The 11,597-nt window shown below is 46.7% G+C and overlaps 3 protein-coding genes across 8 annotated transcripts in view; 1 reads left to right on the forward strand and 2 right to left on the reverse strand.

The window, feature by feature from the left end:
• Positions 1–334, reverse strand: part of mbtps1 (membrane-bound transcription factor peptidase, site 1) — a 35,203-nt gene extending 34,869 nt beyond the window's left edge. The window contains exon 1 of the mRNA XM_035419976.1: positions 125–334. The gene's annotated coding sequence lies outside the window, so the exon portion shown is untranslated. The remainder of the gene's footprint in view (positions 1–124) is intronic.
• A 271-nt stretch (positions 335–605) lies between these two features.
• dnaaf1 (dynein axonemal assembly factor 1) lies at positions 606–7,210 on the forward strand. 3 transcript variants are annotated; one of them, XM_035416645.1, is made up of 11 exons: positions 606–700; positions 1,053–1,294; positions 1,716–1,866; positions 2,114–2,205; positions 3,069–3,290; positions 4,105–4,271; positions 4,493–4,614; positions 5,060–5,226; positions 5,624–6,048; positions 6,344–6,409; positions 6,544–7,210. In XM_035416645.1, exons 1-11 carry the CDS (start codon positions 645–647, stop codon positions 6,850–6,852), a joined length of 2,019 nt encoding a protein of 672 aa, XP_035272536.1. In that variant the 5' UTR covers positions 606–644; the 3' UTR covers positions 6,853–7,210. The 3 variants fall into 3 exon arrangements, with proteins under 3 accessions (XP_035272536.1, XP_035272538.1, XP_035272537.1); XM_035416647.1 differs by having other exon boundaries at positions 1,053–1,180; XM_035416646.1 differs by having other exon boundaries at positions 696–814.
• A 2,509-nt stretch (positions 7,211–9,719) lies between these two features.
• On the reverse strand, positions 9,720–11,383 carry LOC118227097. 4 transcript variants are annotated; one of them, XM_035417229.1, is made up of 4 exons: positions 10,874–11,383; positions 10,706–10,802; positions 10,351–10,660; positions 9,720–10,298 (listed from the first exon to the last, which is right to left on the reverse strand). In XM_035417229.1, the coding sequence occupies exons 1-4, from the start codon at positions 10,962–10,964 to the stop codon at positions 10,089–10,091; spliced, it is 708 nt and encodes a 235-aa protein (XP_035273120.1). In that variant the 5' UTR covers positions 10,965–11,383; the 3' UTR covers positions 9,720–10,088. The 4 variants fall into 4 exon arrangements, 2 of the variants coding, with proteins under 2 accessions (XP_035273120.1, XP_035273121.1); XM_035417230.1 differs by having other exon boundaries at positions 9,720–10,660; XR_004765156.1 differs by having other exon boundaries at positions 9,720–10,828.
• Between the last annotated feature and the right edge of the window lie 214 nt (positions 11,384–11,597).

Raw genomic sequence — 11,597 nt, forward strand, 5'->3', positions numbered from 1 at the left:
GTTTACAATATCACCACATTTACAATATCTGACTGTGTGAATACATATATGTAGTTAGCTCAAAACAAGTCCTCGTTCAGATGAAATTTCAACAACACATGTGCATGACCGTAACGTTACTCACTTCCTTAATTCGTTGTCACAACAGATGCAGATTTTCTCGCGTAAGAAAGGATAAGTTAACGGCCTTGCCCAATTTCTATTACTAGTTTCATGCGTTTTAATGACCCCAGCAGCACATTTCAGACCAAAATGACTTCAGCTAGCTAGAAGCTACTGCCTCAACACTAACGATTTATCAACATTGCAGCATTTTCTGGTCCACTTTCACGAGCCCGCCTACTGACATATGTGATTACGTAAGTATCCAATCGTACATGCAGACAACGCAGCCTTCCGAGATAGACGCTAAAATAAACCAATAGAATTGGTATAAATTATGACCCCGCCCACAAATGCAGATTTATATTTTGTTGACCAATAGAAATAAGAAAAATCATTGCTTGGGAAAGTATTAATAATTGACAGAGTTTGTAGCAAATAGAAGTAGACGTTATTGAAATAACAGAACAATAGCCAATTATAAAGGGCTAAAATAAAACCCAGCGTAAACAAAATGATAGACGCCTGCTTTGACCAAACATATGATGTTCCGTTGTTTCTATGGTAACGCGAAAACGCGTTACAGGATACTTGAAAGGTAAAAGCTGATAGTCTATGCTTAATCTTACCTAGCGAAAGAGTAGTATTTAAATATTAAATTAAAATATGGCTTATATACAAATCTAGATAGCTTGTTGTATTCTACAGAAAGGTAAAACTAAATAATTGTTATAAATTAGTTTGACTGCTGTAACGTTCAGCTAGTTGGACGTTGATTAACGTTATGTAGTCTAGCTAGACTAACTTGATCCAAGTTATCGTTAACGTCAGCTAACTTAGCTACTAGCAATCAGCTATTCACACAAATCGTTTACTTGAATTTAATTAACATTATTATCTCCATGGTTTGCCAATCTTTGTGACTCTAATTCGGGTGTTTGTGAAATTAGTGTAATTCCAAGAATGCATCCAAAGGAGTGTGATTCGGAAGAGCTGACAGTAGGAGAACTGGAGGAGGTTTTCGTGCAGCAAACTGACAATGCCGAGACGCTCCAGGTCCCGACGCCGGACACACTGGGTAAAAACTCACAGAACCGCTTAAGTTCTGTGTTGAAACTTAGTAGAACAGCGAGAAACGTAATGGAACATCGAAAGCTGACCTCATCTTGGCCGGGACGATATTTAAGGAAGTGTGAGCTACCTTAAGTTACCTTAAATTAAGTTACTTCAGTTTGTTAAAGTGAGCTAGATAGTCGAAATGGTTTTAAACATACTTGAGGATAAGCTTACCAATGTGCCACCAAGTTACTGTTACAATAGCTATACATTATAGTTTGACACTACTGCAGTAATACACTCTTAGGGTACAGTGGAGGTACATTTTTGTTCTTTAAGGAACAAATAAGAACAAAAAAGGGATATATGAATGTGTGCCTATAGGATACCACCCCAGTTACACGTGTTTGTAACTTTTTTTGAGAGCGTACGGATGCATCAGACTGGACTGATGCTGTTCAGTGGATCTGCGTCATGTCTGTCCACTGTAACCTAATGTCTTAGGCGCCAGGAAGTTATTCTCAGATCTTAACCGGCAACTCTTTTGCCCTTCTCAGCCGAGGATGTCCTGCCAGCTAACGAGGAAACGCGTGAAACGGGAGGGGACGGTACCACAGGGGAGGGGAAAGAAGTCAAAAACCCAGACGAGGTGAACTGTAACACCCAGCCACCCCAACTGGACAAGAAAGAGAAGGACTCTGGCCCAAGGTAAAGTTGATCACACCAACTGCGCACTGATGGGACTGTGGGCCACACACAAATCTATCACTCCGATTAACAGAAATGTTTCCCTTCCGTGTGCTGAGTACTGTCAAATGCTTGTTTGGATGAAGATTGTTTTTTTCTACCCCATTCAGCCCTGAATTGTTTCCCCACTGCCTCTCTTGCATTGTTGGTGAAAGCACATGCAGTTCAGGCTTTAAAATACAGAATCGTGTTTTAATTCCTCGCACAGAATCACAAAGGAGTTCTTGAGGAATCACTGCAAGCAGAACAAGCTGTACATCACCCCACACCTGAATGATGTGCTGTACCTGCATTACAAAGGTACTGTCCATCTCCACTGCCCCATCACAGGAGTTCCACAGTTGTGAGTGAATGTACTGGATCGCCACGGTTGAATTTCTGGCGCCACAATTGAAACCAAATATGAGGGCTGTCAGTAAAGAACTGGAAATGCAACTCGCTGGCAAAGGGTTTGTCAGCCTGTTGAGTGAAACATTAGGGAAAAATGTAACAGCAGTACATGCAGTTACAGCCACACTTTTACCCGGAGACAGGAGCACACCTGGGCTTTACCTGCGCACAAACTGAGTCATCTACTCAGTCATGCAACTGAAAGTGCATTTAGAGCGCTGTCATGCATGACATTCACATCCTATCAAATGTTATCAAATCTTATCACCTTCTGATGTGGCACTTGGGCAAAAAAAAAAAAACATGTTGTGAAAAACAGGACGTTTGAAAGGCAAAGAATAATAATAATAATGTACAATTTAATGTGCGGACTTGACCCAACCGCCCTGACAGGAGCCAAGCTGAAGTGACACGAGTGTGTTAAACTGTGTGTGTGTGTGTTCCACTCGTCCCACAGGGTTCTCCACCATAGAGAACCTGGAGGAGTACAAGGGCCTGAAGTGCGTCACGAGTGTGTTAAACTGTGTGTGTGTTCCACCCATTACATTACATTACAGGCATTTAGCAGACGCTCTTATCCAGAGCGACTTACACAACTTTTACATAGCGTTTTACATTGTATCCATTTATACAGCTGGATACTGAAGCAATTCCGGTTACGTACCTTGCTCAAGGGTACAACGGCAGTGTCCTTACCCGGGAATCGAACCTGCGACCTTTTGGTTACAAGCCCAGTTCCTTACCCACTGTGCTGCACCCCACCCGTCCCACAGGGTTCTCCGCCATAGAGAACCTGGAGGAGTACAAGGGCCTGAAGTGCCTGTGGCTGGAGTGCAACGGGCTGCAGCGGATCCAGAACCTGCAGGCCCAGACGGAGCTGCGCTGCCTGTTCCTGCACCAGAACCTGATCCGCCGGCTGGAGAACCTGGAGACCCTGAGCAAGCTCTGCACCCTCAACCTCTGCAACAACTACATCAGGGTCATTGAAAACATATGTAGGTGCACGGCCAACGCGGACTCAAGGGCTTCTTTTTTTTTTTGTTTTCTTATTGGTCCGTCCACACCCTCCTCCGGGTCCCGCTCGTAATGAGGAAGGCATGTCCTTCTCCCCGTAGCTGTTGCTGCCGACCGGGGTTTGGGCCCGTTTTCGGCAAGCAAATTTGAGACCTTTCAGATTACAGAGAGCTGCCTTGAAGTAATCAAAGCAATTATCCGCAGGCTTTGGAATGGTAATTTACATTTTTCCCCGCGTGCTTTAGCCACTTTGACTGACCCACCCGCGGCGTGTTTGGAAATGTGATGCTGTAAAGGAGACAGAAAAGAAATCCCCTCCCTAAATTTCGGATTTTCCAAAAACAGTTTAATGAAAAGGGCGCTCTGTGATGTTTTGCTGTATGGGTGTATGAATCTCAGTTGGAAAAGAGTCGGTTCTGGTTTTGTAATATCTATGTCTGGCTTTTTTGTGTATCGATTGGTTTTCTTTCAGGCAGCTTGTTATTTTAAAACCTTGAGAGTGATACTGGTGCAGAGATGGGTTTCCTAAGTTTGTGTGACCTGTGTGAGTTTGTGTGACCTGTGTGAGTTTGTGTGTAACCTGTGTGAGTTTGTGTGTAACCTGTGAGTTTGTGTGTAACCTGTGTGAGTTTGTGTGTAACCTGTGAGTTTGTGTGTGACCTGTGTGAGTTTGTGTGTGACCTGAGTTTGTGTGTGACCTGTGTGAGTTTGTGTGTGACCTGAGTTTGTGTGTAACCTGTGTGAGTTTGTGTGACCTGTGTGACGCTGTCCGTCTCTCTCCTGGCTCATTCCCAGCATGCCTACCTGAGCTCAGCACTCTGCAGGTTGCTCACAACAAGCTGGAGACTGCGCAGGACATCGCCCACCTGGCACTCTGTGCCAAAATCAGCGTCCTGGACCTGTCCCACAACAAACTGAGCGACCCAGACGTGCTCACCGTCCTGGAGGCCATGCCCGAACTGGTAGGCCTGTTTGTCTACCGCCCCCCCCCCCACACACACACACACACGCACACAGATGACATCAGTTGGCCTGTTTCTGTATCCGCACCCCCACACAGATGACATCACAGGCCATAATGTGTCATAGCCCTCCCTGTCTGATTGGCCCCTCAGTTCCCTGGCGTGAACACTTCCTTGCACGTGTCCCTGAAATGGCGGACGTTCCGATTCTCTGCTCACAGCGAGTGCTGAACCTGATGGGGAACGAGGTCACCAGGAACATCCCCAACTACAGGAAGACGCTGATCGTGCGCCTGAGGCTGCTGACCTACCTGGACGACAGACCCGTGTTTCCCAAGGACAGGTGAAGGGGGAGGAGGGCTCACCTGAGCGTCTGTCACAGCGGCCCACACCACAGCCCAATAGCACGGGTCACGGACAGGCCGGAGTCTGCACCGGGGCTGCCCAGGCCTGTTCCCGAAGATCTACCCTCCTGATGGTGTTTTGGGGCTTGTGGTGGCAGCAGTAGGCAGTGTTTAGTGATGGTGCTTGGTGGCAGTAGTAGGCAGTGTCTGGTGATGTTTAATGGTGGTGTTTGTGGGGCAGTTGGTGGAAGTGTTTGAGGGGCAGTATGTGGCAGTGTTTGGTGGTGTTTGTGGGGCAGCTGGTGGCAGTGTTTGGTGATGTTTGGCAGCGGTGTTTGGGGGGCAGTAGGTGGCAGTGTTTGGTAGCGGTGTTTGGGGGGCAGTATGTGGCAGCGGTGTTTGGGGGGCAGTTGGGGTGAAGCTCTTGACGTGCGTGTGGCGCAGGGCGTGTGCTGAGGCCTGGGCCAGCGGAGGGCTGGAGGCGGAGAGGACGGAGTGGGGGATGTGGGAGACGCGCGAGAGGCAGAAGATCCAGGACAGCCTGGACGGGCTGAGAGCCATCCGGGAGAAAGCCATGGAGAGACGCAGACTGAGGGAGGAGCAGGAGACTGGTACAGAGTACACACACACACACACACACACACACACACATATTGGAACACTCAACTCACATACACACACACTCACCTCATACACACACAGCATACATGCATACACACACACATACAAAACACAACTCACATGCAGACAGGTACAGATACACGTACACGTACACACACACACACACACACACACACACATACACAGAAAAATGCATACAAACTCTTGCACGTCTCACTGTCACTTGAACACAAACACACAGGCAGTGATGATACAATATTCCTGTAGAATCATTGATCGGGGATGTAGGTATCTGTGGCAGTCCACAACTGGCCCCTGGGCTTACAGTTAAGTAGCACTAGTTCAACAAAATGCAGTGACATCTTCACCATTTATTTTCTTCCTCAGAGAAACACACTCAGTCATTGGCCACTACAGAACCTCAGCCAATCAGTGACCTGCAGACACAGATAAAGGTCACGGAGATGCCAATCACAGAGCTGCAGACACAGATAAAGGTCACCGAGGAGCCAATCACAGAGCAGCAGACAGAGATGAAGGCCACTGAGGAAGACCAGCCAATCACAGACATGCAGACACAGATAAATGTCACTGAGGAGCCAGTCACAGCGCAGCAGACACAGATGAAGGCCACTGAGGAAGCCCAGCCAATCAGTGAACTGCAGACACAGATGAAGGTCACTGAGGAAGCCCAGCCAATCACAGAGCAGCAGACACAGATGGCTACTCAAGGTTCCCTGGTCACAGAGCTGGAGAACGCAGACCAGATAGAGACCATTCAAGTGGACGAATACTGCCAGCTGTGCATCAATGTGAGTTCCTTCTGCGGCAGCACACGCCTCAGTAAAGTACCACTGCACACTCTGAACTACAATTACAGTACAATTACAATGACTCTGAATTACAATTACAAGCTTCACTCCAGAATATGTACATCACTGTAGAACTCATGTCTGATCTCAGCCAATGCACACGCATTCCCTAAAGGCCCTGTTACTGCAGAAGTGCTGCGTGCTTAAGCTGTACCACGCCATGCTGGTGCAGTTTCCAGAGAGGTTTCCATTGGCTGGCCTCAGATCCCCATCACAGGCTCTTTTTCCATCACAGGACCTTCCGGATTTGGAGGAGGTCGACCCCGAGGACCCCCACGGAATGGACTTCTTCACCTCTCAGGTAAATACCCCAAACGAGGCGACGGTCACTGCCTAAACGGCAGTCTAATGCCTAAAAAAGTCTTCGTAAGCTCTTCACCCAAATCAATTCCGTAAGCCCGAATTGTTCGAATTGGTTTGTTTTTTTTTCCCCAGGACGTGTTCCGACCAAAAATCGAGGTGATCTCTGACACCAGCGACGAGAGCGAATCGGACGAGGCGGAGGACCCCCCAGCCGAGAGGCCGCTCGTCCGAGAGAGCAGCCTCGACCCCGACCCCAAACCCAAACCCAAACCCGTCCTGGACCGCGACCCGGAACCCGCAGAGCTGTTCTACAGAGTCGCCGACAGGCACCCGTCAATCAAACCAGACAGTCTGGAGCCCGCCAATCAGAAAATCGCAGAGGAACCAAAGCCAGACAAAAGGCTGGAGAAGCCAAGATGTCTGATAGAAGAACTGGATTAAATGCCACGGCATGCGTTACGTCGTACACCTTTGTTCTGATTAATCAGGGACTGTTCCTCATAAAGTTGTCCCCACAAGTGTATCTGTTTTCTTACAGCCGTTCTGGAGATACTAAAGGTTGTTCTGTGGAAATTTTAAGCATTTAAAAAAAAGTTTAAAAACCGAGTTCCAGACATGTTTGGAGTGTATTACAGGGAGGCCTTTCACAGAAGCAAACCGCAAAGACGACAATGACACGTTATAGGGTTTATTTCGTAGGCACGCGTTTACACAAAACTAAGACTGAACCAGTTCATCATAAAAAAAAAAAAAGTAAATTAAAAAAATCTATTCATTATTAACCTCCATTATAAACACACAGACAAAAAAAACATTTAAAATACATCAGATACAAACACGTTATTTAAAAAAGTCTGTTGGGGAAACAGTGCTGGTTTTGACTTGTACATCATCTTTTTGTAATACACTATACAGGTGTGAAATGTAACAAATCCAGAGTACACGCTTATTAAAAAAAACAAAATGGATGTACTCACAGCGAAATGCCTTTGAACTCCTTCTGTCATTTAGTGATCTGGCACAGTGTTTCTCGAAGAAAAAGAAAAAGCTAAGACAACTTCGGCTCAATTTGCTCCTTTCAGTCCTACGCACACTTAAACAGGTTTTCCTCAAAAAAAAAAAAAATTTTTTTAAAACCAGGAGCCTGCCGAGGCTCCCTTTAGTCCCTTTAAGAACGGAGTGTTCTCCCGAAATATCGCTGATGGTCATCATTACAAAGCGGAATTATTAAGGTTAAACAAATTTAGGAATATAAAGCGCAAAGGCGCCATGGTTGGGGGTTGGTGGGGGCTGGAGATGGTGGTGGTGGTGGTGGTGGTGGGGGGGGGGGAGGGGTTAAGTCCATTTGAGTTCAGGAAATAAACCGCAATTCAATGAATTGAAAAATCCCCTGTAGAACATCACGGCCATTTTTTTTCCCAGTTCACGAATCAAATTTCCTGAATGAACATGGAACTATCCGTACCGAGCCCTGATTGGCTCCACAAGTGAAGGCACTCGCTTTGTCTCAATTGAAGTATCGGTCTCAGTAGGAGAGTCGGTTTCAATCGGAGTATCGATCTCAGAGTATCGGTCTCAATCAGAATATCGATCTCAATCAGAGTATCGGTCTCAATCAGAGTATCGGTCTCAATCAGAGTATCGGTCTCAATCAGAGTATCGGTCTCAATCAGAGTATCGGTCTCAATCGGAGTATCGGTCTCAATCAGAGTATTGGTCTCAATCAGAGTATCGGTCTCAAGAGGAGGAGGAGATGTACCATGTTGGCATGTGTATAGTCCAGGAATCTCACAGCAGTGCCTCAGAGAGACTCCACTGGAAATTCAGATTTGAGGAGCGGGGGCGGGGGGATGAAAAAAAAAAAAAAACTGTAAATGGATTGAAAGAAAAGAATAAAGCAAACACGATCTTCAATTTGGTCTCCTCCAGATCAGTAAAGGAATTTAGATGATTAGAACATGAGTGTTGGGCTGCATAATGCAAAAATTAGGTCACAGTTAAACTGAAAATGGGGGGTATTCAATTCCCCCCCAGGAAATCACTCAGTTCTACTCATTTCATCAGTGTGCTGATGCCTAGTACCAGCCTTCTCCACATCAGAATAAGAATCGACGTAAGTAGATCTGGTAAAAACAGACATGACAAAACATGGAAAAAACTTACAAACATGGAATACAAACATTTTTGCAAAAGGACAAAAAAAAAAGGTTGCATTCATGACCACTGCGTGACCACTGAAAAATTAGGCTATTTGGGATAGACAGAGCTCACTGGTGTAAAATAACAAATGTAATGAAATAAACACTGTTTGAAAAACAACAAAAAAAAAAACAAAAAAAAAAAACAATAATAATAGTAATAATAATAATAATAACAATAATAATAAAACCAATCATTAACTCTACTCCACAGGTCACTTCAAAAGTGCTAGGGTCAGATGCGAATTAAAACACCACCGCAGACCAATCAGAACGACTCTGGCTGTGTGGTTAGATAGAGGAAACCCCTCCCCTGGGACTGCACCGGCCTTTCCCCTCTGCCCGCTCAAAATGCAGCTTAAAGATGGCAAGATGGCCGACAGCTAGCCTGTGCTCTTCAGCTATTCCAGTATTCAAAAAGAAGAACAATTCACATCTCGATTCAGAACTGAACAGAAAAGCTTTTTTTTTTTTTTTTGTTTTTTTTTTTTAAAGAAAAAAAAAAGGACAGAGGATTCACAAGAAAAGAAGCGTCCCCTTTCCTTCAAAAACGTTTGGCTGAAGTGTGTTCTGCCAATCATGTGATTTAGGACGCTTGTCCCGTAGAAAATCTACCAGCTTTAATTCCCTTAAGAAATGTGTTTAAAAATCTCAATTTAAAAAAAGTAAAAACAGAACTGACCATTCCTTTTTAAAAAAAAAGAAACAAGCACGGAACCGTCCAGACCCAAGGCGCCACTCACTTCCGCAGACACGTTTTAGCTGGCACCACCTGCGCATGCGTCCTACTAAACGAAGCACCACCTGCGCATGTGTCCCACAAAACGTCCCTCAAAGGTCGTCCGTGAGTGAGTGAGTGAGTGACCACAATTTGCTATGCATAGCCCACGGCACCAGTTCCTGTGCACCGTGGGAAAAAGAAAACATACTTGACATGAAACCAGCAATGGATGCCATTAAAGGCACAAATACTTTTTGTTTACTTTAGCTTTATGACCCACGATGCATACAATTCCCACAATGCACAGCTCTGTCAGTGTGCTGTACCTGTTACTCGTCAAATGCTTTGCATTTAGTGTTTATTTTTATTTTTATTTTTTTTTTGGGGGGGGGGGGGGGGGTTTAGTGCCTTCATTAAACACACGTATTGAACACTGCGTGCATTTAGAAGTTGCCTAAAAAGGCATGCTAACATTTATGATAAGTTTTAGTGAAAACTAGTGCACTCAAAAACAAAAATCGGGGTTGAATAGCTGCACGGCAACGGAAAAATAAAATCAGTTCATAAACACAATTCTTCATTCAAAGGCTAGAAGGTCACAGTCAACATAATACTGGAGAGTAAAAAATTAAAACTATTCTTTTTCTTTTCTTCTGGGACAAGAGTGATGCACATCACAGCAGTGCACAAGTTTCATTTGTGCACGTTCCTTCCAGAAAAAAGAAACAAACACAAAAAACAGGGCCACCATCCTCAGCTTACACAGAGCAGTTAGGGGCACTCTTATTGCTTAAGTACAGAGTATTGGCATTTTCAACTGAAGTCCTGCCCTCCCAACCTCTTCCAGCACCTTCTGAACACTGCACAGCCACTGAAGCAGGGACCTCCACCTGCACCCTGGAGCAGGGACCTCCACCAGCAGCCTGGAGCAGGGACCTCCACCTGCACCCTGGAGCAGGGACCTCCACCTGCACCCTGGAGCAGGGACCTCCACCTGCACCCTGGAACAGGGACCTCCACCTGCACCCTGGAACAGTGCACAACCACTAAAGCAGAGACCTCCACCTGCACACTGGAGCAGGGACCTCCACCTGCACCCTGGAACAGGGACCTCCACCTGTACCCTGGAACACTGCACAGCCAGTAAAGCAGAGACCTCCACCTGCACCCTGGAACAGGGACCTCCACCTGCACCCTGGAACGGTGCACAATCACTAAAGCAGGGACCTCCACCAGCACCCTGGAGCAGGGACCTCCACCTGCACCCTGGAACAGTGCACAACCACTAAAGCAGGGACCTCCACCAGCACCCTGGAGCAGGGACCTCCACCTGCACCCTGGAACAGTGCATAGCCACTAAAGCAGGGGCCTCCACCTGCATCCTGGAGCAGGGACCTCCACCTGCACCCTGGAACAGTGCATAGCCACTAAAGCAGGGGCCTCCACCTGCATCCTGGAGCAGGGACCTCCACCTGCACCCTGGAGCAGGGACCTCCACCTGCACCCTGGAACAGTGCATAGCCACTAAAGCAGGGACCTCCACCTGCACCCTGGAACAGTGCACAGCCACTAAAGCAGGGGCCTCCGCCTGCACCCTGGGGGATCACCTGCCGCTTTTCACTTACTTTCACCATATAATGTAAGCCACTGATTGGCTAATGAGTCCCAAGACCTCGTTCTGATTGGCTAATGAGTCCCCAGACCTAATTTCCCCAGCCCTAAATGGGCTGCTGATTGAAAGGAAACCGGAAACACCTGCAGACACTTTGTCCCCCCCAGCAACAGTTGGGGATGTAGCTGCCACTCTGCGTTCACTGAATGGGTGGGAGGGGAATCGGCCAGAAGAGCAACCAATCAGATTTAGTCTGATTTGATAGGGTCACTGCACAGGCTTTCATTTTCATTTTCCTTACATTTTTTCAATCACAACCCTTTTCCACAACAGGGCTGGAACCAGGCTGGCTCACTAATACCCCTTTTCCACTGTAGAGCTGGAACCAGGCTGGCTCACTAATACCCCTTTTCCACTGTAGAGCCGGAACCAGGCTGGCTCACTAATACCCCTTTTCCACTGTAGAGCTGGAACCAGGCTGGCTCACTAATACCCCTTTTCCACTGTAGAGCCGGAACCAGGCTGGCTCACTAATACCCCTTTTCCACTGTAGAGCTGGAACCAGGCTGGCTCACTAATACCCCTTTTCCACTGTAGAGCTGGAACCAGGCTGGCTCACTAATACCCCTTTTTCCACTGTAGAGCTGGAACCAGG

The sequence above is a fragment of the Anguilla anguilla genome, chromosome 5, assembly GCF_013347855.1.
Source record: "Anguilla anguilla isolate fAngAng1 chromosome 5, fAngAng1.pri, whole genome shotgun sequence".
Lineage (NCBI taxonomy): Eukaryota > Metazoa > Chordata > Actinopteri > Anguilliformes > Anguillidae > Anguilla > Anguilla anguilla.

Excerpts from the sequence above, each read along its gene's own strand:
- LOC118227097 (XM_035417229.1), bottom strand. The coding sequence starts at position 10,964 with ATGGTGAAAGTAAGTGAAAAGCGGCAGGTGATCCCCCAGGGTGCAGGC. Across the intron at positions 10,803-10,873 it reads TGCACTGTTCCAGGGTGCAG|GTGGAGGTCCCTGCTCCAGG; the intron begins GTGGAGGTCCCT and ends TCCAGGGTGCAG. Across the intron at positions 10,299-10,350 it reads TGCACTGTTCCAGGGTGCAG|GTGGAGGTCCCTGCTCCAGG; the intron begins GTGGAGGTCCCT and ends TCCAGGGTGCAG.
- dnaaf1 (XM_035416645.1), top strand. The coding sequence starts at position 645 with ATGATGTTCCGTTGTTTCTATGGTAACGCGAAAACGCGTTACAGGATA. Across the intron at positions 5,227-5,623 it reads GAGGGAGGAGCAGGAGACTG|AGAAACACACTCAGTCATTG; the intron begins GTACAGAGTACA and ends TTTCTTCCTCAG. Across the intron at positions 6,410-6,543 it reads TGGACTTCTTCACCTCTCAG|GACGTGTTCCGACCAAAAAT; the intron begins GTAAATACCCCA and ends TTTTTTCCCCAG.